This window comes from Hippichthys cyanospilos, chromosome 15, assembly GCF_059441005.1.
Source record: "Hippichthys cyanospilos isolate Australia breed blue-spotted pipefish chromosome 15, RoL_Hcya_1.0, whole genome shotgun sequence".
Lineage (NCBI taxonomy): Eukaryota > Metazoa > Chordata > Actinopteri > Syngnathiformes > Syngnathidae > Hippichthys > Hippichthys cyanospilos.
This window is the reverse complement of record NC_142383.1, coordinates 16,109,579-16,134,105: the sequence shown is the minus strand read 5'-3', so window position 1 is coordinate 16,134,105 and position 24,527 is coordinate 16,109,579. Positions and strand designations below refer to the sequence as shown.

Below are 24,527 nucleotides of genomic sequence, written 5' to 3'. Positions count from 1 at the left end.
CAAAAAAAAAAAAAAAAAATTCTTGGAGAAGTTCAGCTGGTTGCTTTCTATGCTAAAGCTAAACTGATTCAGAGTTAAGCTTTCAATCACATTGAGGGATTCAAAATTAGTGCAATCAAAAGAAACATGGCTTCAAGCGTCGTTTCCCGTCGTAGAATTTGAGAAGATTACAAGCCTCTCAGCTTGGAAGATAGCAAATATGGAGGTCATGGGGTAGAGCATCTACGCAACACCACAACACAGAAGATAACAAGAGAGCAGCGAAAAAAAGCTCCCGGCCACGTTTAGGAAGCAAAAGAGGCACCACATGGGAGAAAAAGGCCTTTGAGCTTTGAGCTTATTTTTTTTTGTTTTTGTTTTGAGGCGGGAGGTACAAGACGAGGAAAAGACACGATCGGGGAAGCGACGAGAAGAGCGAGGGGTCTTTGAGCACGGCACACATGAGGAGTGTAAAAAGCAGACGACTGGGTTTTTGTGCGGAGCTGCTTCTGTTGCTGTATGGCCTTAAGAATACAATTAAACTCAAAAGCATCACAGGTCACGTTGGAATTTTGATGGCTTGTGATGGGGGAGAGGGATTTTTAAGGAACTCCCAAAAAAAAAAAAAAAATGAAGGGTGTAAGATGAATAATAACTCATTCAATGCCAGGGACGTATTTTCACGTTTTTTAAGAGTCCCCGCATAAACTCCCAGATACTTAATTATCAAACGGATACTTAAAGACTTTAATTTCCAGATACTTAAGTATTAAATCCATACTTAAGTATCTGGGATTGAATGTCTTGACTCTTAAAACAAACGTGGAAATATGTCCCTGGCATTGAATGAGTTAAATTGAAGAAATGTTGAATTTTGCTTTTAAAATGCCAAATTTCTTTTTGAAGATGGGAGAGATAACCAATATATAAATAAAATTCATATATGGGTGTGGGCCAGTAGAATGGGACACTATATATATATATATATATATATATATATATATATATATATATATATATATATATATATATATATATATATATATATATATATATATATATGTGTGTGTATTTGGTTAATGAAAGGAGTAATGTTTACATGAGGACGTTAGCGCGGGTGTCAGGCAGCCGCAGGCCCACGAGCCCGCCGCAGACCAACACGCACGACGCCAGCAGGATGGGGATGGCCTTGGTGATGCCCACCAGAGAGCCGAAGATCAGATTGCCCAGCACGGCGGCCAGCTTGCAAAGGGCGTTGCAGAAGCCGAAGCCCGTGCCTCTGCGGAGGAAGAAGGTGGTGTTATATTTTTTGCATTAGATACAACTAATACATTGAGCTGATAGTGTGCATAATTTTTTTTTTTTGTTATAGTAATCTGTAGTGGATGTTAGTAGCCACCTCCTGTCAGTAGGGTAGAGCTCAGTGGTGACCACATCCAGGGAGTTCCAGGCGGAGATGCTGAGGCCATTGTAGAGGCACAACATGAAGATCATCATGGACTCGCTGGTGCCGAACCACAGGAAGAAGCAGCTGATTCCCGAAAGCACCATGGAACCTCCTGGGGGGATGTGCATAGAATGTCTATGTGAAATGCAGGTATTATTTTTGTCCACTAGAGGTCACCCCCCACATGTGTGAATGTAGTATCTGTGACAGCTTCAAAAACGCCGTAGCCTCACCCTGTGAGTGATATAAATTCATTTAACAAACTGCTACAGAATAGTTTTCTGTTAAAGGCGATGATAAAAATAATTTAGGAATTTTGAGATGTTCCCGGAACACACATGAGAACTAGAACAAGAGCAAACGCTAGTCAGCTGACCATTTTTTTAAACCAATTACTTTAATTGAACCCTGACAAATAAACTATTTAAAATTTTACTTCAAAAGACACTTATCAACTACAGCATTTTGCATAGAAATTGTTTTAGATAGCTTCTCATTATCTTTGCATAAAGTTCTAAAGTACTTTATCGTTTTTTGTTTTTTTTTCACGAGCCTTGCCATTTTTTAACACCGTATGTCAAGGGCCGCTGACAATAGATGACAGGCCGCAAATGGCCCCCAGGCCGTAGTTTGGATGGGATAGAAAACACCCACAAAGCATAGCTAAAAAAAATAATCTACTTTAGTATATTAACTATTCGCACGTGTCGTCACATCATACCCAACATGCTGAGGCGGCCTATTTTGTCCATAAGGAGGGCCGAGACGATGTTGCCGGGCAGCACGGCCAACGTTCCCAGAAAGTTGACGAAATAGACCCAGTATGCACTGTAGTCGTCATCAAAGGTCATCTGGCAGCCCGTCTTGTTATGGTGGAAAGAGCTGTTGACCACCTTTGAGTTGGTCAGCTTGTCGTCGTCGATATCTGCAAGTGGGACGCCAGAACAGTCAGTGGCCACTAGAGGGCAGTATAACATAGACATACTGTGCGAAGAAGGCAACAACAGCAAGCGTCTTCCCCTTAAAAGCAATATTTAGTTTTTTTCAGATATTTGATTTGATTTATCGTCTCATTTTCAATATATTCTAGTCATACTGACACAGGGGAAAACGTGTAATGATTACATATAATAGTTTATATTTTAAAAAAAAAGGAAAAACATGATTTTTTGTAATCTTAATCGAAAAAAGTTACGTAAAATCAAAAGTAAAAGTGTGAAAAAAAATAAAAATGTATATTTATTGTTTTCAAAATATAACGAAGTATTTTTTTTTTTTTAAACAGAAAATCAAAAAGTTGGGCATCTAAACCTCCTAATTAGGCCACGCTGTTCCGATTGTTTCCGCCCTCGCATGCTCGGGGGCATGAAAAGAGACTTCATTTCCCATGATGCATCGCCAGCACCTTGCATGCCTTTGCTGATTCCATGTTCAGCACTTTTCTCCGAGTGCTGCAGGGGAAATCATTTGAAGGCTCACGCTCCCACAAGATCTGATTCAGCTCGGGTTGCTCTCACCGCCTTCAACTTGCACTTCTGAGAGCTTTTCATTGCAAGTGAAGGATTTTCTCGGCCCCGGTACCAGGACTGCGCCCGGTGCAAAAACATACCCGTGTTGTAAAAGAAGGAGTCGACAAATGTGCAGTTTTGGAAGGAGGAGCCCACGGAGGAGACGTCCTCAAAATAGCAGTTGAGGAATGACGAGTTGACAAAGGAGACCGCCTTGAACTTCATGCTAATGAACCTGCACAAGGAGAGAGCTGAGTAGTTTACTTCACCGTTAGATTTTTTTTTCTATATTTCCACATAAGCATTTGTTTTTTTGAGTGATAATAGTTCAATTTGATGGCATATACCAGCAGTTCTCAAATGGGGGTCACCAGAACCAATTGCAGTACTTGAAGGCACTTTAAAGGGGTTCTGTGAGATTTTAACAGGGTTCTTTTAATGCCATGACCGGAATGGTATGTTAAGATTTTCAAACTAAGAGCAAATTAACTGGAACATGAAGCATCTTTTTGCTATGTTGTGTTAGAGCAGTGTTTCCCAAATAGACGGGCGCAAGCAATTGTTTGTGTGCAAGCATATTATGTTAGCTAATATTTTTGACCAGTTTCACACCATATACATGTACGTAATAGCTGCTCTTAAGTAACATATAAATAAAGTTAACAATACTATTGAAAAGTTTCATGTGAAGGTTTTTTGTTCGTGTGCATAGTGAAATTCATGTTAGAAGCATGGCGTTGATACTTAATGATTATCATTGTTTTAAGTGATTTTAGTGCCCTCTTGTGGCACATAACGGAATTTCAAACCACTTGTTGGATTTTCCCTATTCATGCAACATATTTTTTTAGGTACGGTGAAAAACGTCAACAAATGTGTATGCACATGTATTTTCTTTGTATAAGTGGAAGTCATATCCAGGAGGAGCAAGCGAATCGCGGCGATAAGCCGTTTCATTTCCTGGTCGAGGCGAAGGTAACGGAAGCGGGACAAAAATGAGGAGTCATCGCCTTTCGTAGCATGTTGAGGTGCACATCCAAACGTTTGTGGGTCCGGTTACCTGTCGTTGAGGAAAACGCCGTTTCTGTGTATCTGGTTCTCCAGCGTGAAGTTGAAGGTGAAATCTTCGATACGTTCGTTGGTGTGGATCTTCACCCGGGAGGCGTACTCGTCAGCCTGCAGGTGCTTGATCACGTCGGGGAACCACACCGACAACCCGTAGTATCTGCATACGAAGGACCGGCTGTAATTTACCTTGCTAAGAAGCATTTCTCCCCCAGACTTAAAAAGATAGAGAACCCGAAAGCATGAAACATCCACGATAAGCTTGACCTTACCCGAAAGAAAGCGTAAACCAAACGGCTGCCAGTTTCATGGTGTTGTCTTTTACCGGGTAATCGAAGCATTTCATGAAAGTGGACCAGATCTGTTAAAAAAAATGACAAAAGAATGATTTTTATTTTTACATCGTGTCTAAACAAAACAGTATTTTGAGTGAACGCCATTTTTTTCGTTTACAAATTGTAACAAATCAAATCATAACAGAGAGAGATCACATTTCACGGCTCTGTAACGTATCATATCGTAACATTTTATAAAGTAAAACGTTGAAACATACCGCATGTTATATTCCATTTCATCAAATCGCATATTTTTTTGTGGGAAACAAACACCAACATCTACAAGCGGCGTTTCCGAGCTACGATTGTGCATCTTTTATGGATCGTACACTTTACGTCCAACCTGAAAGTTCAGAATTCAAACAAAAACTGACCCCTCGAAGCTCATTCTTGACTTTGGAGAAAACCTTGAGAACCGGGTTGGCCGTCTCGCTCTGCATCTCCACCAGCTCGTCCAGCAGCTTGGGGATCTTTATCCGGTTGACCTGCAGGGGGAGACACTTGTCAGTCCTGTTGGCTGTTTACCACGAGGGGGCGCCCTTGGGCATGCCGACTCACGGTGAAGACTCTCTCGGGCTCTCCGCGGGCTCGCATGTTGGTGTCATGGATATGCTTGAGGACCATCCAGGCCTCGTCGTGTTTACCCATCTAAACGGAGGAGCACGGTGCATTCAAAAGTTTAATCAAATCCAGTTCAGCTGAAAACGTTATATTGCGTATTATACATTCTAAAATTTCACACAAACGCTTACCATTTTGTGTACGTAATCACACGTCTATAATTACACTCTCACCTGTAAGAAGAAACGCGGGCTCTCGGGCATGAAGGTGAGCGCCACCACAGCAGATACGCAAGGCAGTGCACACACCACCACAAACACTCGCCAGCTGTGGAACTGGTAGGCGGAGCCCATGCTGAAACTCCAACCTGTACACACAACGCGGCGGCCCATCCGAATTTTGTCAACGTAAGCGTCAGAAGAAGAAAACGGCTACCAAAACGTGTTAAATTAAACGATCGAAAAGCGTAGACACAAGATAACGTAACACCACACCGTATCATAACACAATAACACATAACACAATGTATCATAACGCAACACATCGGAATATGCCGAATTTTGTATCGCATTCTAAAATATCCTAACAATAGCGAAAAGAAAAAGATGAGTTGCAAACGGCCATTACGGACATTCACGGCTGCGGAATGTTAGCTTTAGGCGACGTGAGCGTGTTTGCACGTGGCCGCTGTGAGCTTTCCTCCGCCCGGTCCGGTAAAAAGCTCATTAGGAGGATTCCAGCTATAATGGACTGTCGGCGATGGCTGACTGCTTGCGATACTCAAGGTGATTTATGTGGCTACTCTACAGTAAGTGAGAACGCCTCCGTCAAGCGCGCGCACACCAGAGCATCCAGACAAATCTGCCTTACACTGCAACAAACACACATTTAAGATCGGTCACAGCAGCAGATTTTACAGTTTACTTTTTCGGGACGATAAAAAAAAAAAAAACGACACGCGCCTGGCCTTTACTCACCGGCAGTCAATGTAAAGAGCACTGCGGCGAAACCCATTTCCCACAAACCACTGCGTCTTACAGGAAAAAAAAAAAAAGGTGAACCAAGAGGCGTCCAATCAATTGACCTCGATTATGATCCTTCCGCGCCGCCTCGTGTCACATTAATGCGTCTCCTCAATCACTTCCTGCGATATGTAAAAAGATGGATGGTACTTCTTTACCGACTCCTAATAGATTTTTGGGGTACGGTCATGGAACGGCGACGGGGAATCGAGAAAATAAAACGATTCCATTTACACAGACCTGGATTAAAGAAGTAAATAAAATGTGTGGTATGGATGCCGGAACTCATGATGTATGGAGCCCCTTTGAAATATTTTTTGCAGCCAAGGCAACACACCAGCACAAAGCATTTTGGAAATAAAAAAATAAAAAAATAAAAAGAAGCTTAAAAGAGTGTTGTGTCATCCAATTAAAAAAAATGGTGCTACATTTTTAGTGGTATCTCGAGGCACGCTTTATTCAGCATTTCTAGAAGATTGATCTCTCTTCATGTTCAAATTAATTTGCCCTTAATTTGAAAAGAAACGCTGTCCCTATCATGGCATTAAAGAATATTCAATTAGATTTGCTGATACCTGCAGAAACCCTGTTAAAATCTCAAGTACTGTAAAAAAACAACAAAAAACGAGTTACTAGAAGAAAAAAAAAAGAACTCATTCAATGCCAGGGACCTATTTTTACAAGTTTTAAGAATCCGGACATTCAATCCCAGAAGATGCAAAAACGTAAATAAACAACATAGTTGCTGAATTTACCTAGTTAAGTCAACCAACCTATTAAATGTTGGTAAAAAGTATTGAATAGTTTCAAAAATACCCACTTTGGAAAAACCTGTCTACAATTCAATGCACGTTTTCCCCTAGATAGATAGATAGATAGATAGATACTTTATTCATCCCCGTAGGGAAATTCACATTTCCCTACCCTCTCATAATCTTTATTGTCACCTTTCTCTATAAGTTTAGTTTCGTCCTGCAAGCGGCTTCTCTTTCTTCAAGCGAGTGTTTCACTACCCCCCAGATAAGTGCTGTGCCCGCTTGGGGTACTTCATCAACGTTATATATGGAGTGCCTTCCAGCTTTCCATCAAAACGAGTAATCCGTTGTTTCTCTCTAAGACTGCTGCCCCGCATCTCTTCACCTTTCCATTATCACAACAGGTTCATACGTCAAGTGCCACCAACAACCTACCTCCAAAAAACTGGTTTAATGCACGGGTACATTCGTATATTATACTAGGAAAAAAAATGGTTACAGTATTGAATATGAGTGACATTTATTTCAATTGAGTAATCAGATCAAGGTTTATTTTGCATTATAAAACAACAATCAGCCACATGTGATGGCTATGACTTTGAATATGTATGGATTTAAAAAGCAGGCCTGGCTTAGTTGTTTGGAGTATTTTGTTTTTTCCAGGATATTTTCCCCGTTCTTCTAATTTCAATGGAACATTGAAATGTTTTTTTCCTCATCCCTGACATCAAAACTCCTTTTTTTTGTTGTTTTCTGTTTCTTCTCCCTCAAAACGCCGCCCGTTATCATTTCACCTTTCCATTATCCCTCACAAAGGGTTCATAAATCAAGTGCTCCCTGCCAACCTGGCCTCCGCTCTTGTCCGCCTAATCTCTTTTGCCGCTCCACATCGCACGTGTTATGAGGTTACGCCTGTTATTTCTTTTTTTTTGGTTTTTATCGTTTTCACAAGCACAAATGTGCCTTCATGGAATACACGCCGACAGTTTAATTGATCATCTTGAAAGAGAGGTAAAAAAAAAAGCATGATTATTTCATTGGAGGCCGATTTTGCTTAACGCAGCGTTTCTCTATTAGCTCGCGCAAGTTGTAACTCGAGAGGACTTCTGTCGATTCACAAACGAGTCAATCAGCAACAAAGCCTGGAAAATCAATCGGAAAACTCCCGCGAGATGATCGGCTGCTTCAACCTTCCTCCGAAAAGGAAACGCCACTCAGAAAACAACAGCTTAGTTTTTTTTGGCTATTTAGCAATGCTCTTGTTATGTTTCCAAAAAGGACACATTTTCATAATTCAGCATAATGGACAAACATTTCGAAAATACATTTTGGATCATATCGTGGTACTAAAGTCAATGATCAATAAATGAAGTATTACTTCCTGATGGGTATTTTTTTTTTTTTTTACATCAACCAAATCTAAAAAAATAGATTGCAAACAAATAGCACACACAGAATTTCGGTGTAAGAGCTCTAAATATATATATATATATATATATATATATATATATATATATATATATATATATATATATATATATATAAAAAATTGCATTCTCAGAAAACTGAGAGGTTACTCATTGCCTAATTTGATTTTTAGATCAATGGCATTTCACATCGAAAGGAAAGCAACAAAAGAAGACACCAGGGAGCTGAAATTTCACCAAGGTGTTAACAACATTACGATTTTCAACATGGCACAGCCACTTAGTTATCGCACGAGAAGCAGTGTGCCTTCCCTTGGCTAAAACACCGCAAGAAGGTCCCAAAAATGTTCAAAATGCTGCACAAAGGTTAATCATGTTTTCTTCAGTCACTCACCATAGTGCGGTATGATGGCCCACGCCATGGCCGAGGCATAGATGCCGCCGATCATCCAGAACATGCAGAGCCAGCTCAGGTGCTCGCCGCGCTTCTCCCGGGCCAGCACCTCGGCAAAGTAGGAGAACACAATGGGCACGGCGCCGCCGATCCTGCGGGTAGTCGCACGTAATTAGACATCAACGATATACCGTGCGACCTTCTATTCATTGTCTCCGCTCTGAACTATTCCGGGCATATCGGCTGAAAAACGATGCAAATACCCAAATCCTGACAGCATGCGGCAGAAGAGGAAGGTGCTGTAGCCTTGCACGAAAGAAGAGAGGAAGGCGAAGAAACCGTTGGCGGACAAGGATATCAGCAGGCACTGTTTGCGGCCCAGCTTGTCCGACAGGCCGCCCCAAAAGAAGGCCCCAAACATCATCCCCAGGTACACGATGCTGCCTGGAGAGAGTGAGGGAGAGGATGCTTGCCTCCTGAGGACACTAACGGTCAACAACGAGGCGTTCTAAAGAGGTCAGACTGTCCAAAAGTAATATTGATTTAATGTTTGTTAATTGTCAATTGCTTTGAATTAAACACACAATTTTCAATGTCCAGTGTCTATCAAAACAAATCTCTTAATTCTCTTCTTAGTCTTAAATTCTGTCCAAGCCAGACGTTAAATTAACCCAAGACGGGACTGGAGAAACCTAACAACTGCAACAATCGAAGTTGCATTTTTAAAAATCAACCCGAAACGCAAAAATGTATGATATTATTGCACTACAGGAAGTTGTGGTTCTTTTCCTGTTGGCGTGATAGTGCAGCATTGGAGCGCATAGTTGTCAAGCCAGTAAATAATAGCGTAGCTTTCGACGTGCTAATAAAAATGCTAATGTCTCTGGAAGGTGGGGGTGAGTCTTCATTTTTTTTTTTTCCCGTCCTCTCTTTGGCGCCATGTTTGCAGTGATGGGACAGATAGGCTAAAAGTAAAACGCTCTTATCGAGCCGCGCAGACACGGCGCCGAGAGCTAGCCATTCATTACGCGACGACAGCTGCTAGCTCGCCACTGCAGAGGAGGCCGTATAAGCGAACCCGCGACCGGCCGGCCGATGGCGGGACATGAATTTGGGCCACAAAAAAATACCAGGGTTAAGAGTGCTGCAAAATGGAGAACATACAGTGCGCCGGACAGAGCAAACAATGCGAGATGCAAACGCGTAGCCACGGCGCTCTATCTGAAGGCATCGGCTCATTTGTTTTATGGCGGAGCTCGCGCTGAGTTAGATGTGTAATAAAGGAAGGGGGAGGAGGAGGGGAAGGTGAGGTGGGTGGGGGTGATGTGCCGGGATTCTTCCCGAGATTGGATTTGTTATTTCCTATGGGGTTCAAGCAAAGGTCAGACCTTTGAAACATACTCCGTCCTAACAACAGAGGTGAGGCAAAAATGTTGTGTCGTTATCGCTTACGTGCATGTGACAATGTTGAGTTTATATATATATATATATATATATATATATATATATATATATATATATATATATATATATATATATATATATATATATATATATATATATATATATATATGAAAACAAGTAATAATTGTTCTGCACCAGCACGTCTCTTCCTGATTAGTTTGTTAAATGATTTCAAATAATATTATTCGTAAAAATGACAATACATTTCCCAAATGTGAAATATACACACACCATAGAACAGGTGAAAGTGACCACCACTGTAATTTAATTCTAAGAATAATAGTAAATGACAAAAAAAAAAGAAAAAAACGATGTTTCTGTGGTTTATTCGCTGGAAAAATGCCCAACTTTTCCCTGGAGGCTTTTTATTATTATTATTAAGCTTATACGATCTCCACGCATGCTGATTTGTGCTTCTTTAAAATCTTAACTCCCCCTCGACGCCTTTTGTGCAATGTTCTCGCTCGTCGGCACGCAGCGTCCCGTCGCGCTCGAGGCGTTGCGAGCCACTAATTTCCTCGTTCAGGACACGGGGATCTCGACAAATGATGGATGATTCCCAGACGAGCTGGTTAATTACACAGACACCTGCCGAGCCGTGAGCCACGTTTACCGTCAACGTCCTCTGTTCTTTAATTAAAGAGAAAAAAACATTTAGACTCCAAAGTTATGGGTGTTGTGACGACGAGTCAAATATGAAGATGAATAAAGACGGGGAAGGGTGTCTATTGTGATGAAACAAAGTCAAAAGCCCATGGTGAATAACGGAAAGGCAGCCATTTTGTTTTGATTGCTAATCTTTATTTTAATGATTGCCAGCACTGTCAATGAGAAATTTGTCTTAGCGAATTTCTTTCGATTGCTAGCAGATTTTAATTACATATATTTTTCCATCACTTAAATAGCTACAAAACATAAAATAATAGGACTTCACTGGAGTATGCTAATTAGCCAGGTAGCTAGTTTGTGTGCAGAGCCGCAAAAAACAATGAAGGCCGGTTATTTAGTTTTCTGGCTAGAAGCTATCTTAGCATCCGTTTTTGTACCTTGCTTTGGACACTGGTGGAAAAATATACATGTTATTTCATTTAAAACCATATAAAATCCCGTTTATTTCATAAGCAGTATTTTCTCAGAGTTTAGTAACAGGTTTTGACTGCATGGGTGGCAGCTGCAGACAGCTACTTGATGTACCGATGAGGAACACACTTTTGTTTAGCGAGTGGAAGGTCCCTGAAAAATTGGGGTCATGGCTAATTCCATGGACTGGGTTTGAGAATCACACCCTCTTTGGGAAAGAAATAAAAAAACAAAGAAAAGAACGGTTCGGTATTCATAAAAGATGTTGACTCGGGTTGTGTTCCTTGTCTCCCATCTCTCTTATTGCTAACTCTGAAAGCAGGTTACAAAAAAAGGCTTTCCCTAGATTGGAAAATGTACAAATATCCAAAATGTCCTGCAAAGCTAAAGATTCAAGATCAGAACCTTTCTAGTCTTAATTACAAAACTGTGTCCAATTGCTTTGTTTGAGTCTAACCCTGGAGAGATTTATAAGACGGCTCCAGTACAGAAAACTCCTTAAATGATTTTCAGTTTTTTCAAAGAGCTATCACGACTGTCTCTCTTTGAATGAATGCACTCCAGAGGCCACTATTGATCACTCAGATTTTATTTTTCCACCCGCGAACGTATAGTTTATTTTTGTTGTTAGCCACTTAGTGCAACATAATGTGACTCATTCCTTTGTTCACCCCCTCTCGTCTCCTACTGCGAGATGACTCACGCGTGGAATGTGGATGAATAATACACCATCTTTACTCGACGACCTCATCATTAGGTACACCTGCACGATCAGTTCATGAGGGCCGATTTAAGTGGCGTGGCAAGAGTGTGAAAACTATTTTATACCTCAAATAATAGCAAATAATGATAAGAGGTTAGAGTGTGGATAAATTAGCAAATGTTAGATTTGCAAAGGCGAATCTAAAATAGAATGAACCCATTTACTGTTGTCCTAGCAAAAATGGATCCTTGACGTCTAGAGCCGTCATTGGCAGAGAATGAGTTTCATGATCTTTCACAAAATGGCAGATTGTCGGTTATTATCCTGCACGCAAATTATTATTATTTTTATTTTATTCAATATATAAATTCAGTGACGTAACGGACTAGTAGAATTAACTCATTTACTACTATCCCAGCAAAAATGTTCTTGACGTCTATAGCCATCATTGGCAGTGGATGAGTTAAATGTTCTTCCACAAAATGGCAGATTGTCAGTTTTTAGTCTTTTTTGTTTTATAAGATATATATATTCAGTGATGTTTAGAAACAAGTAGAATTAACTCATTTACTACTATCCCAGCAAAAATGTACTTGACGTCTATAGGCATCATCGGCAGTGGATGAGTTAAATGTTCTTCCACAAAATGGCAGATTGTCCGTTATTATCCTGCAAGCAAATGATTGTTTTTGTTTTATTCGATATATAAATTCAGTGACGTACAGTGACTAGTAACTAATTTACTGCCATCCCAGCAAACATGGATTATTGACGTCTATAGCCGTCGTTGGCAGTGAATGATTTGAATTGTCAAAAAAATTCCCATTGCACCAATATTCCCGCTTTAGAAAAATAAACGCCTACCACAAATATAGCACGGCGTTTCTTACCAAGCCATCCGGCACCGGAGTTGGGCACGCACATATCCGTCTCGGCGCTGGGCAGGACGAACCCCACCACGAACACCTCCACGCCATCCGACATGAGCGCCAGGCCCAGCACGAAGTAGAGCTGCCACTGGAACCTCCCGTGGCCGCACTCCTGCATGATGAGCTCGTATTGCTGGGCCAGCTCCTCCTCGTCGGCCTGCCGCTCGTTCTCCAGTTCCTTGCGGCTCTTGGGACCGTCGCCCGCCGGCTGGCCCAGGGGCATCTGTCCGTCCCGCGCTTTCCCGTCCTGGTAGGCGGGCACGCCTTGGTACTCGCCCTCGTAGATCTCGTCTTCGTCGTCGTGGCCCTCCGTGGCGTCGCTGGACGCCCCGTCCTCGTCTGCATTTTCGCCGTAGCGCCCGTCGGCTTGTCCGTTGATATTATAATCGTTCTCGTCCTCCTCGTCGTTATGAAATCTATTGTAGCTACGGTGCGCCGAGTATTCGTCCGAGGCGCGGTCCACGGCCTTGCTGAAGTTCTTTCCCGCTTGCCTCTTGGCTTCCTTAGCGATGTCCTTGGCGCCTTTGACCAAGGAAGTCCTGTTGTTTTGCGTTTCGTTCATCTTGAGCCGGACAAAGCTGAGAGCTAAGTGTTTGTAAGTAGCCTATTTCAGCAGCTCCAGTGGATGGAGCTGAGCGGGACGCACTCGGGGGAGTTTATAAGGTCAAGCCAGCGACGGCCGGGAACGCCAGACGGCTGGCGGGATATTAATTAAGTGCTGAGGTCAAACCCCATGGAGTTGAAATTGGAAAACTCCTCAGTTGTCGGAGAGCTGGGCGGACGAGGCCATCAGCCTGCAGGAACACGAGGAGAAAGAAAGAAAGGACTCCATTAAAAGTTAGCTGATGAATACTCGACTGCGGCGGAGAGCAAGGGCCCACTTGAAACTGTTAGCTTCTAAATCTTTTGGACAAAGCTCAAGCAATCGAAGCACTCGCCGCAAATTATAGTCGCAAAACTGTTTCACTGATTCACTGGCAGCCCAATTAAAGCAGACCTTTGACGCCTAGACTTCAATGAATGAGTTTAGGATGCTAGGATGCTTTATGTGGCAAAATTCTGATGCCAAAGTTGATACACACACGCGCACACACACACATACACTATTGTGCTCATATATATATATATATATATATATATATATATATATATATATATATATATATATATATATATATATGTTTATTGGGTTTTTTTCCTGGAAGAATGCACAAGACTCTCCAGGTCATTAACAACCCATGCTAAACCTAGCTCCACCCCTACTAAACAAGAATTATATCTTCAATTGAGGTTTCAATTAAGTATTAAATACATTTTTAAGAATCCTAATAAGGCACGAGATTCTACTTCTGGCTATGAGTGAGTTTGCTTTTCAAAATCTGTAGGTAGTATAAATTATTAGACATTTTTATCTTCTTCAAAAATCAGGCCGTAAAAGCTTGCGTCTCTCGTGTGTCAAAGCTAATTCATTTCAGTTTGATGAGTCCCGTCCAGGAACACATGGCAGCCCGTGTGAGTGAGCGCCCTCGAGGCTCGCTCCACGGTTGTCGCCGTCGCAGCACCGGCCCGGTCTCGCCAAAAACCTGTCAGCCCATCAGGGCCTTGTCGCCGGTACCGCAAAGCCCTTTAGCTATTAGTGGCAGGCCAATAACAAAAAAGACACGTGTGAAGTCCCGCTTTGAGAAGTGGACACTTGAGATTTTGCTTGATTTTACAATGATGAGACTTGATCTGCGTCAAAATGAGGCCCATTTCTGCCATTTTTTTGTTACGTGTGCCCCTTTTGCACATTTCAGACTATCTTTCAAGATCATTTTTTCCCCGAGTCTTCATGTATCTGTCTGGTCCCTTAAATGAGATGAGGCATACAAATATGGAAGGAAAATGTAGTGTTCCTGTCATGGCATTAACCCATGTGGCATTATGTTAGAAATTATGGAAATTCCTGTTATTTTTTTTTTTTTATATCATTATATTATCAATGGGGCAAAAAAAAAAAGCACTAGGGAGCTGAAATTTCCACCAGATGATTAAAATGCAACGATTCTGACATTTCTATGTGATTGCAGCTAGACGTGCGAGATTTTGTGTACAAAAATAATCATTGTCCAAATTTTGGCTCATATAAAACCATTATAATTACAGTTTTTGACATGCATTTTAATCTGATTTGTTACATTGATTTTTCTGCGATTTTTGCAACATTGTGTTGCGCGGCGGTCAAACTGTCAACAAACAGAAAATTCTTCGATGACTCGCGTTTCACCTCAAGACAGTAGGTGGCGGTCGGGACCAGTTAAAGTGTCATTGTGATTGGGAGGTTGAAGGAAAAAAATAATCACAAAAAACTTGAATTATTACACCTTTAAAAGCATTTAAGAAATTAGGAAAAAATGCAATGTATAGTTGACAAAGTGTGTGTACAAGGGTTAAAAGATGCGCTGATGCCTGCAGAAACGCAGCGGAAATCTCACACATTCCCGAAAGTGCCTTCAGGTACCCCAGTTCGAGAAGCACAGTATTACCACACTGCAGTTGCATGCACCTGGATGAAAAGTGTGTCATGTGGTACGCGCAGACTGTACTCTATATCCACAGATGTGAAATCCATCTTTTCCACATTAACGCTAACCTGCTAGCGGAGCATTGGTACGAGCACGCTCTCAGGAGCAGAGGGCTGCAGACGTTGGCCGGAGCGCCCAAATGGAGCGTGGCAGCTTGATGTATGGCGCCTCCGCTCACCTTTTGCTCGGCGCCATGAGATAAAACATCAGTTGGGATCAGTCATTTGAACGCAGGCGCGCCAGGGGGCTGGCGGCAAGGCGCCCGAGAGACTTTGGTGCAATGCAGCAGCGAAATGAAGCGGGAAATGGCTCGTAACTAACTTTTCTTTGGAGCCGACGGGTGATGAGGAGGCAGCTGACCCTGGCCGCGGATGCACCTGTCATGGGCCACGACGCCCTTTTCAATAAATGCCTTCGGGAGACTTTGTTATTGACCCAGCAAAGTCTTTGGAGCGGCTCTGGCAAAAAGGTGTCTGATTGGCTCCTTTAATTAAACAAAAACAAAAGCTTCAGGTAAATGCTTTATTTGAGAGTGTACGCACTATTTTATTTATCATCAGTGAATGTAAGAACAAAAATGCAAACTTTGTTGTGAGTGTAAAATGTAATTTATTTCAAGTTGTACTTTTGTACTTTAACGACCAATCACGGTTCACCTTTTTTCTCCAAGCATGTGACGCCATTTTCAGTCGACAGCAAGAGACCAAATTTCTTTTTAAGGGATTCATTATATCTGAAAAATATCAATTCTAGATTAAATCTACATTATTTTATTAAATTTTAAAAAATATGACTGCTACATTATTCACAGAGTATGATTTGACAAGCCTGTTGACGAAGAAACAACCGCTCCCGAGGAAAAGCAACCAATCAGAAACTGCCTGAGACACGTTTATTTTTATTTTATTTTGCAGTTTATATTTACCCGTACTACTGTGTACTCCTATTAACTTTATGAACAAATACCAACTATAGGACCCTGAAGAACACTAGGATGGCCTAGTACCGTTTTATTGTTATTATTATTAGGAAAACATGGCATGGACTTTTCAGCAAGCAGTAAAATTCCCGAGGGGGAGTACACAATTTTCCTGACAGCGGCGCTGTAACGGCCCGCTGACACCACGCCGGCACATTCATTAATCACTGACGAGAATGCTTACTGTACTTCTACTTGGACGATGCTTGGGATAAAAAAGTAGAACGGCTTACTGTGTTCTACGCTGAGCGTAAGCATGTGACATCCAGGTTGACAATATGGAAATGTGGCGCCCTGCAGGCTTGCTGCAGCGCCCGCAGATGGCTGCAGTGAGCATTGGCTAATGTGCATCATGCGAACAAAAACCACACGCCAAAGCACTGCTGCAGATGCCGCACAAGCCAGCGCACAGCTTTGTTTGGACAATCGTCTTTTAATGGACATGGCAGATTCCCCCCGCAAAAAAAGTTGACAATCTCCATTTAACTTCATCTTATTGGTAATGAGAAGATTTTCCGCTACAATTTTCCGCAGACCGACTGCAAGCAGACAATGTATCTGCAAACAGCAAATTATGTGGGGTACGACAGGGTGGACATTTTTAGTTTGTCAGGATTTTACTAGCACATGGTGAATCTCCACTTAGCAGCATGATTCGTTTAGCTAGCTGACGGTGTATTGTTTGACAAAATTCAAATTTATGGGAGGTTTTACGAAAGCTTCCCAAACACAGCGGGGACTCAATAACTGATAATTAACAAACCAGTAAAAGAATCTTGAGAATAAGAGTTACATCACAAGATTTGTTGTATGCATGTATTTATGCATGCACTATATACACGATTACATATATATATATATATATATATATATATATATATATATATATATATATATATATATATATATATATATATATACACATACATACATATATTTGTGACTCAAGATTGGTACGCGGTCTTTAACAAAGTACTCCAGTAAACAAGAAGTTCACCAACTTCCAAACACCAGAAGAAAAAGTAAAAATGAGTCAGAATGACAGGCATAGACACTTCAGTCAAGTAACAAGGTATTTGTCCCTCTTCACCTCCCTCCACCGATTCCACCAGAGGAGGCTCCAAACTTGGAGCAGAACTCCGCCAAAGTGTCTCGGGAGTCCTTTGCAGCCCGTGGCTGATTTCAAGCGCACGGAGGAAAAGGCATCGATCAACGTGGGAGGCGTTTGACACGCGTTAACGTCCCATAATTAGATTTCTGTGGGCTGTCCCGCTCGATGAGCATCCATCCTACAAACCCCCTCCCCTCCTCTTCCCAACGCAACACCTTCGGGTTCGCTCACGCTGCAGCGCTTTCCTGAGTAATGACTGCATGTGTTCCCCCTCTGCCACCACCCGCCCCCCGCCCCCCTTTATTACACACCCTCTGCAGCTTCACTCCAAGGAGCGCTTGCTTCGGTGCCGTATTTGCCGATACGTGCCGGAACTTTTCCAGCTCCCCCGTGGAGCATTTTTGCCAAAAGTTTTCTTTCAATCGCTTCCTAAGAAGGATAAAGAGCATTCCGAGACGTCGGCAGTCCGCGAGGAGAATCGAAATCAAACGAAGCACTCACCGACGTTGAGACTGCATGCCAGCCAACGCGTGGGAACGTGTGAGCTCCACGCTCGTTCCGATTGAGATGCTCGCCGCTCGATGCTGCAGTCAGACCACAGCAAGAGAGGCTGGAGGTGGTTGGAAAGCGTGAGCGCAGGAGGGGAGGGAGGTACGGAGGGAGGGAGGGAAGGATGTAGGAGGAGCCGCACGGAGCTCGTACGGACTGAAATAATCAATAGGATATACAACAACTGGGTGAGACAGTCGGCGGAGTATAAACAGGAGCGCGGTGCGGGCGCCGTGTGGGGGAGTTGGCGAGGATGCAGTCTGAGATGGGACCCCTGGGAGGAAGTTCACTCAGGGATGACGGTAGTTTTCGAGATCGCTGATCATTCGTGGACGGCGTGGCGAGTAAGCGGTTAGAACCTCTACCGCACAGTTCTTGGATTCTGGGTTTGAGCCCGGGTCCGGTCCTCCTCTAACAGAATTAGCGTGTTCTCCCCGGGCGTTCCAAAAACATGAATTCTTTGAAAATTTGAAATCGTCTGTTGGTTTCAATATGAGGATGGTCTACATCAGTCCAGTATGGATCGGTTCTCGACAAAAAATAGCTAGGAAAGGTCACAGATGACTAATGATAACTCCTCGGAAGATGCATGGATGGATGATCTCATTTCTACCAGCTGCTACCTGCAACTGCGTCGATACTTGTCAGATAGTTACGATCGCTTTCAAAACAATGCGACAGAAGTGAGTGTGTGATCTTAAACTTCACACCAAACTCTTGCTATCATTTTAATAAGGGTGCTATCCCTCCTTTGCTTTGGTTCCGATAGCTACAATCTAGCAAAAAGTCAACAGGGCATGAGAAGAGTGTGTGGAGTCTTAAACCTCACACCAGTCCTGTCAAGAGTACTGTCCCTCCTCTGGTATGGATCTGATACATCTACAATTGCTAGCAAAAATTGCTTTCATTGTACCAGAGCAGCAGAAGTGAGTATGAGGTCTTAAACTTTACATCAATGTTCAGGTTTCTTGTATAAGAGTGCTGTTCCACCTCTGGTAGACCTGACACCATCTACAATCACTAGCCAATTTTGTTTTCATTGCAACAGAACAAGAGGTGTGAGAGCAGGGTCATAAACTTCACTCTAAGGTCCTAGCAATTAATTGCATGAGAGTGTTGTCCCTGCTCTGGTAGAGCTAATGTCATCTACTATTGATAACAAAAACTGAGTTGAATGCAACAGGGTTGTAGAATCTAGCATGGGGTCTTAAACATTACACCAGAATCCTAAGGATTCCTTTATGGATCTGATACCATCTACAGCAGGGGTGGCTAACTCATATTTATCGGGGGCCGGATTGTAGTTATAATTTTTGTCAGAGGGCCGGTATGATTGTGAAATCAAATCAATTTTAGGTGTGTTTGTCACACGTCTAATTAGTTTTGAAGTAAGAGCCAGGTAAAAACTGTTCAAAAGAGATATTGGGAACAAAAAATGCTTGTTATTTGTACCCCCAAATTTTTAAATGTTGAGGACAACTTGCAAATTTAGTATTTTAACCAGAAATTTGAAGTTTGCTCAGGATTTCGCGGGCCACATAAATTGATGTGGCGGGCCGGATCTGGCCCCCGGGCCTTGAGTTTGACACCTATGATCTACAGTCATTACCAAAATTGATTTCAACGGAACAGGACAGGAGGAGTGAGTAAGGGGTCTTAAACTTTGCGTCACAGTCATGGCGATTTCAAGAGTGCTGTTTCTCCTCTGGTAGATCTGACGCTATCTACAATCACAAGCAAATTTTGCTTTCAATGTAACAGGGAGAGTGGGGTCTTAAACTTCACACCAGGGTCTTAGCTATCCTTTGAATGAGAGTGCTGTCCCTGCTTGGGTATGGATCTTCTACCGTCTAGCAAAAATATCTTTCTACACAACAGGGCAGAAGAGGTGAGAGTGGGGTCTTAAACTTCACTATCATCTCTGGCATTTCCTGAAAGACAGGTGCCATCCCGCGCCGGGTTTTGCAATCGCTAGCATAAAAAGATTACTGGACAGCAACAATTGCTTTCAACACAACATGGTGAGAGAATCGATTGATGATTTTTCCAAATTTGAAAAACAACCCGAATCCAAACGCCCTACGGATCAGGAAATGCCACGGCAGCTGGACGAGTGCAGCGCAGATGTCTGCTGGCTGAAAGGAACCAATCGTTACTCCCCAAAACCCGCGGAAAGGCCAAGATGCACATAATAGCCTCTGGAGGGCCATTGTAAACATTCAATAAGCAATCCCCTAGCGAGACCCCCTCATCTTCTACAGAAATAACCACATCTCAAGCAGCCAGGAAGGAAGAAGGACATCCCTCTCGCTCTTCACAGAAAAAAAAAATCCCTCAACCATTTGCATTTCAATCCAGCAGATGTCAGGGAATGATGCGTGACGTCCAGAGAGCAACTCATTAAGCCATGCCGTTACCATTAGTGATAAGTAAAGACACTAAAACCACATTCTGTTCGGGTTTCGGTGATTTTTACACCCCGAAGAAGTCATCGTTTGGAGGTGTCATTAAACGAGCGGAAAAGCCGCTGACTCAGCATGTGGCCGCATCGTGAGGCTCGTAAAAAAAAAAAAGAAAAAAGAAAAAGGCCTGCTGGTGTCCAGATACCATGGTGTGGAATGGTGTTAAGTAATGAGAGAAATAGCCTTGAGAATAGCCTAGGCAGGTTAACTTGAGGTTAATTACATTTCTTAAACACAGAACGGGGGAGGCGGCAGTTAAAAGAGAGTTGCAGAGCAGGAACGGTTAAAAGAGAGGATCAGTTCATTTGGTTTATTAGCTCCACGGGCCGACTAGTGGAAAGGTTGATGGACGAATGTAAATTCACTTTACAACTAGGATGCGGTTTCTGGAGGAATCGCATGTAAGTGTCAACGGGCTGAAGGAAAAGTGGCGGATGGATTTTTAATGATATTGAATGACAAAGAATACTACATAATGACCTTTAATGCTGAGTTTGGAATGATTTGAAAATGTCAAAAGTAGAGGATGAAGTGTAGAAAGCGGACGATAAAACATGATCGAAGAATTTTTGGCTTTTATGTTGGAATCTGGAAAAATGTATACATTATGCAGTAGTAGGAAAAAATCTACACTTTGGAGTTGGAACGGTTTGAATCGGTTAGAAAATGGAATTAGGAGGAGAAAAACTAAACAAGGGATTTTGGCTCGGAAGGAAGGCAACAAAGAAGTAAGGGTACAAGAAACAATAACGCGTGAAAGCATGTAATGAAAGGAAGCAAATAAACTAGGAAGTGAGGAATGAGGAAAAGAAGGAAACTAGGGAAGGAACTACACGCAGAAACAAGAAAGTAAAAAAAAAACAAACAAGTAAGGTGGGAAAAAAGAAAACTAGAAAAAAACGAAGAGAGGACCCAATAAAAATGAAAAAAAGAACCTAAAAAAACACGAGGAAGGAAGCAAAGAAACGAAGAAGCAAGAAGAAAAGGCAAGAAAAGAAGACAGGAATTCTAAGTTCCCTAATCGCCACATTAGGGAAAACCATAAACAAAACAAGGCATACGGGTGCAAGGAATCAAGAAACTAAGGAAAAAAGGAGGCAAGGAAACTAGGAAGACATGAATCATGCAGGGTGATTCTAATAATATTTTTACCCAATATGGCCACCCAATTACCGTGTAACTTTGTCCTGTTAAAGTTGGGAGTAAAAATTGCCAGATATGTTGTAAAATTCGCCGAGTTGGCAACGCTTAGGAAGAAAATGAGCAACACAACTTCCAGACGCTAATCGCATGCAACACGCTGACATCTGCGCACGAGTGGGCGTGGGCACTCACAAGTCCGAGCATGAGAACGCGTTGTGTGGCGTGAGTTGATTCCAAGTGACGTGTGTGGGAGCAGCGGTATGGTCACACGAAACATTTCTTCATTTGAACCAACGGCAGGAAATTGGGAAAACCGCGCGGCATTGAAAGCATCAATTGGAATTCCGCAGCACTGAAAAGGGATTAAGCAATACACAACACAGCAAATCAATCTTACATTTGTTCGTTAAATTTTTTAAATTGTTTTCCAAAAATAAATTAAGAACTTATATTAAGTGGCTATTCAGAAACACACGACATTAAACAGCGTTCATAGTAGTATGTATTTGTCGATTTGCAATACAGTGGTACAGTGGTGATGAGTGCAGAGAGAGAGAGAGAGCTAGAGAGAGAGATGCCTTTTTAGGATTTTTAATTTGTACGTTTTTATTTTAGATTTCCAGAGATCTGGAAATCATTTATAAGTCCACAGGAGCAGTAATATTTATTTTTGGAATTATTTTGAGCATGTAAGTTTACTTAGGTTTAGTTTGGGGTCATGCAAAGTGCTTCTAGGTTGATGTCATGGCTAAAGTGCTAATGATATGCTAAAAACGCTAACATCAGACGCGACAGCCCAAAATGGCATGTTTCACATGTGTTTTTATGTGAATATGTGCAATGCTAGCCGTAGCGAATGTCAATTTTATGTTTGTTAGTTCTGCGGTGTAAATTGTAGAGGTACCGCTGTAATTGAGTGGGGCATTTGTTTATAATAAAAATAACAAAAACAAAACGACTAACATTAATAAGAAAATAGCAAGGAAAGTTTTGCCGAATGTTAACTTGCGTTTGTAGGCCGCTTAAAAATGGAAAGAGGGCCACAAATGGCCCAGGCGCCACAATTTGGACATTTAGCATTGTATTCCTCGTAACCAAACACACAAAGCAGAACATAGGAGGTGGTGCACTCCTTAATTTGTCATCTCTCATTAAGATGGAGGCTAATAGATAGATCTTGTGACAGTGATGTTAATTGCCTCCCCTCCTTGTCAGCCGGAGGTTGCGCCGAACGAGGAGTGAAGACGACGATGCTCGCCGATAATTAAGCATCAATCATCCTGCTGTTGTTTGTCGTAAACACTATCTACTGATTTTTTTTTTTTGTCGGGTGGAAGTGGGCTGCAGTTCTAACTGTTGTTGAAAGCGCACACACAAACAAGCACTTTCCTTTGGTTTCATCAGCTCGGTTTCAGAGAAGATGCGGCGGATGGCTGAGCGATGAAGGGAAACGGCGGCGATTCCTGCAAGGCACTTTTTACTCCCCGCAACACCTCCTCCCTCTTACTCTCGACAGCGAGGAATCATGTGTGACTCACAGCTGGGAATTCCTTTGGGTGGCGACGGCAGATGATGTGAGGTGCGTCTTCGCCTCAGCGCTCGCCTCTGAATGGAGGTGACAGCTTGCTGAGTGTGCGTTTGTGTGTGATGTTATGGATGTTAGCTTTGGGCTAATGGCTGATTATAAACAGTATATTTCTAGAGTATAATTTCCTCTAAATTGATGTATTTGGTCCCAGTCTTGGAGTAAAATTTACACTTGGGTTTATACTTAATATTTTACTCATTTACATGTGAATTTTAACCATATTTACTTATTTACAATCGGGACAAAATATAATCTATTGAGAGTAAAATGTATTTACGTAATTTACTGTTGACATAAATGTACACTATTCGCGAGATGGCCAGGTTCTTAAACCCCGCGAATAGCGGGCTTCCACGGTAGTTTTTATTTATTTATTTATTTATTTTACCTGTGGATTGGTCGCCATCTGAACATACAAAATTTGATGCAACAGTGTAGCCTGCTGGCCTATTATTAGATCGCAGCATCACCAACCGTTTTTTTTTGTGTAAGTACTATCATCCCCCGCTATTCGCGGGTAGAGGGCTACGGTTGGATCACGAATCGTAAAGTGTTGCTTATTATTGAAAGTCATTGGAATATAACGCACATTTTTATAAAACGCTGAAGAACCATAAAACGTTTTTCATGGGGGTGGGGGGGGGGTGGGGGCGGCGCAATCTTAAAATTGGATTTAATCTCATCCTCCAAAAATATCAAAACGATGAGGGGAAAAAGGGTCAACTGTAAATACAGAGAAAAAAAAAACGTGTGCAACTGCAGCGGTCAGCCAATGTCTAGCTTTTCAGCCTTGGTCAAAATTAAGTCGACGCATGATTCAAATACCAGCCCAGACCACTTTATTGTTCCTCATACGCCTCAATTTTTGCTCATTTTACATTTGTGGCCCTGCTCACTCATGAAAATGGTGGAATTTGCTGAGCTGGCAAAAACTTCCCTGTCTGGCAAAGGTCAAAGCGTCCCCCGAGTCGTTGACAAATGACGTTCTGCTCTATAGACTTTTATAGCGATTGGTGGGGGCAAGCTGGTAGACGGATAAAAATGCTGAGTCATTCAAAGGCGAATCAACGATTATATTTGACTCAGCATTTTTACATGCAACCCGATAGTGCAGTACCCAAACATGCCCAGCAGATGACACTGCGGGAACATTTATTGACCTGAATAAAGAATAGCTTTGCAGTTAGGCAGATTGTAAGCAAAGCAATCCAAAGATAAAATCAATGAAAAAACTTCAAGCTGTTTATCATCATCAAATCTGAAAGTAAATGAAAATTTACATAGTGTAATATCTTAATCAGGGAAATTACCTTAATGGGTCATGGTAAATTGTCCTTAGGCGTGATTAATTGCATGAATGGTTGTCTCTGTGTGCCCTGCAATTGGTTGACAACCAATTCAGGGCTTGTGAAGAGGTTTGCTGGTGCCTATCCCAGCTGACTTCGGGCAGTAGGCGGGGGAC

The 24,527-nt window shown here is 42.1% G+C and overlaps 1 protein-coding gene across 3 annotated transcripts in view; it reads right to left on the bottom strand.

The window, feature by feature from the left end:
- Window positions 1–1,026: 1,026 nt before the first annotated feature.
- Window positions 1,027–24,527, bottom strand: part of LOC148411921 (synaptic vesicle glycoprotein 2C-like) — a 26,449-nt gene continuing 2,948 nt past the window's right edge. The window contains exons 1-13 of one of the 3 annotated variants that reach the window (XM_088434239.1): window positions 17,825–17,918; window positions 12,631–13,463; window positions 8,757–8,937; window positions 8,494–8,645; window positions 5,129–5,262; window positions 4,893–4,982; window positions 4,709–4,819; window positions 4,272–4,360; window positions 3,995–4,159; window positions 3,036–3,169; window positions 2,148–2,351; window positions 1,379–1,538; window positions 1,027–1,258 (exon numbers count right to left, since the gene is read on the bottom strand). In XM_088434239.1, the coding sequence (XP_088290365.1) occupies window positions 1,075–1,258; window positions 1,379–1,538; window positions 2,148–2,351; window positions 3,036–3,169; window positions 3,995–4,159; window positions 4,272–4,360; window positions 4,709–4,819; window positions 4,893–4,982; window positions 5,129–5,262; window positions 8,494–8,645; window positions 8,757–8,937; window positions 12,631–13,231 (2,205 nt within the window). In that variant the 5' untranslated portion in view covers window positions 13,232–13,463; window positions 17,825–17,918 and the 3' untranslated portion in view covers window positions 1,027–1,074. Of the gene's footprint in view, window positions 1,259–1,378; window positions 1,539–2,147; window positions 2,352–3,035; window positions 3,170–3,994; window positions 4,160–4,271; window positions 4,361–4,708; window positions 4,820–4,892; window positions 4,983–5,128; window positions 5,263–8,493; window positions 8,646–8,756; window positions 8,938–12,630; window positions 13,464–15,301; window positions 15,395–17,824; window positions 17,919–24,527 lie in introns of those variants that run through there. The other 2 variants (XM_088434241.1, XM_088434240.1) reach the window with 2 other exon arrangements.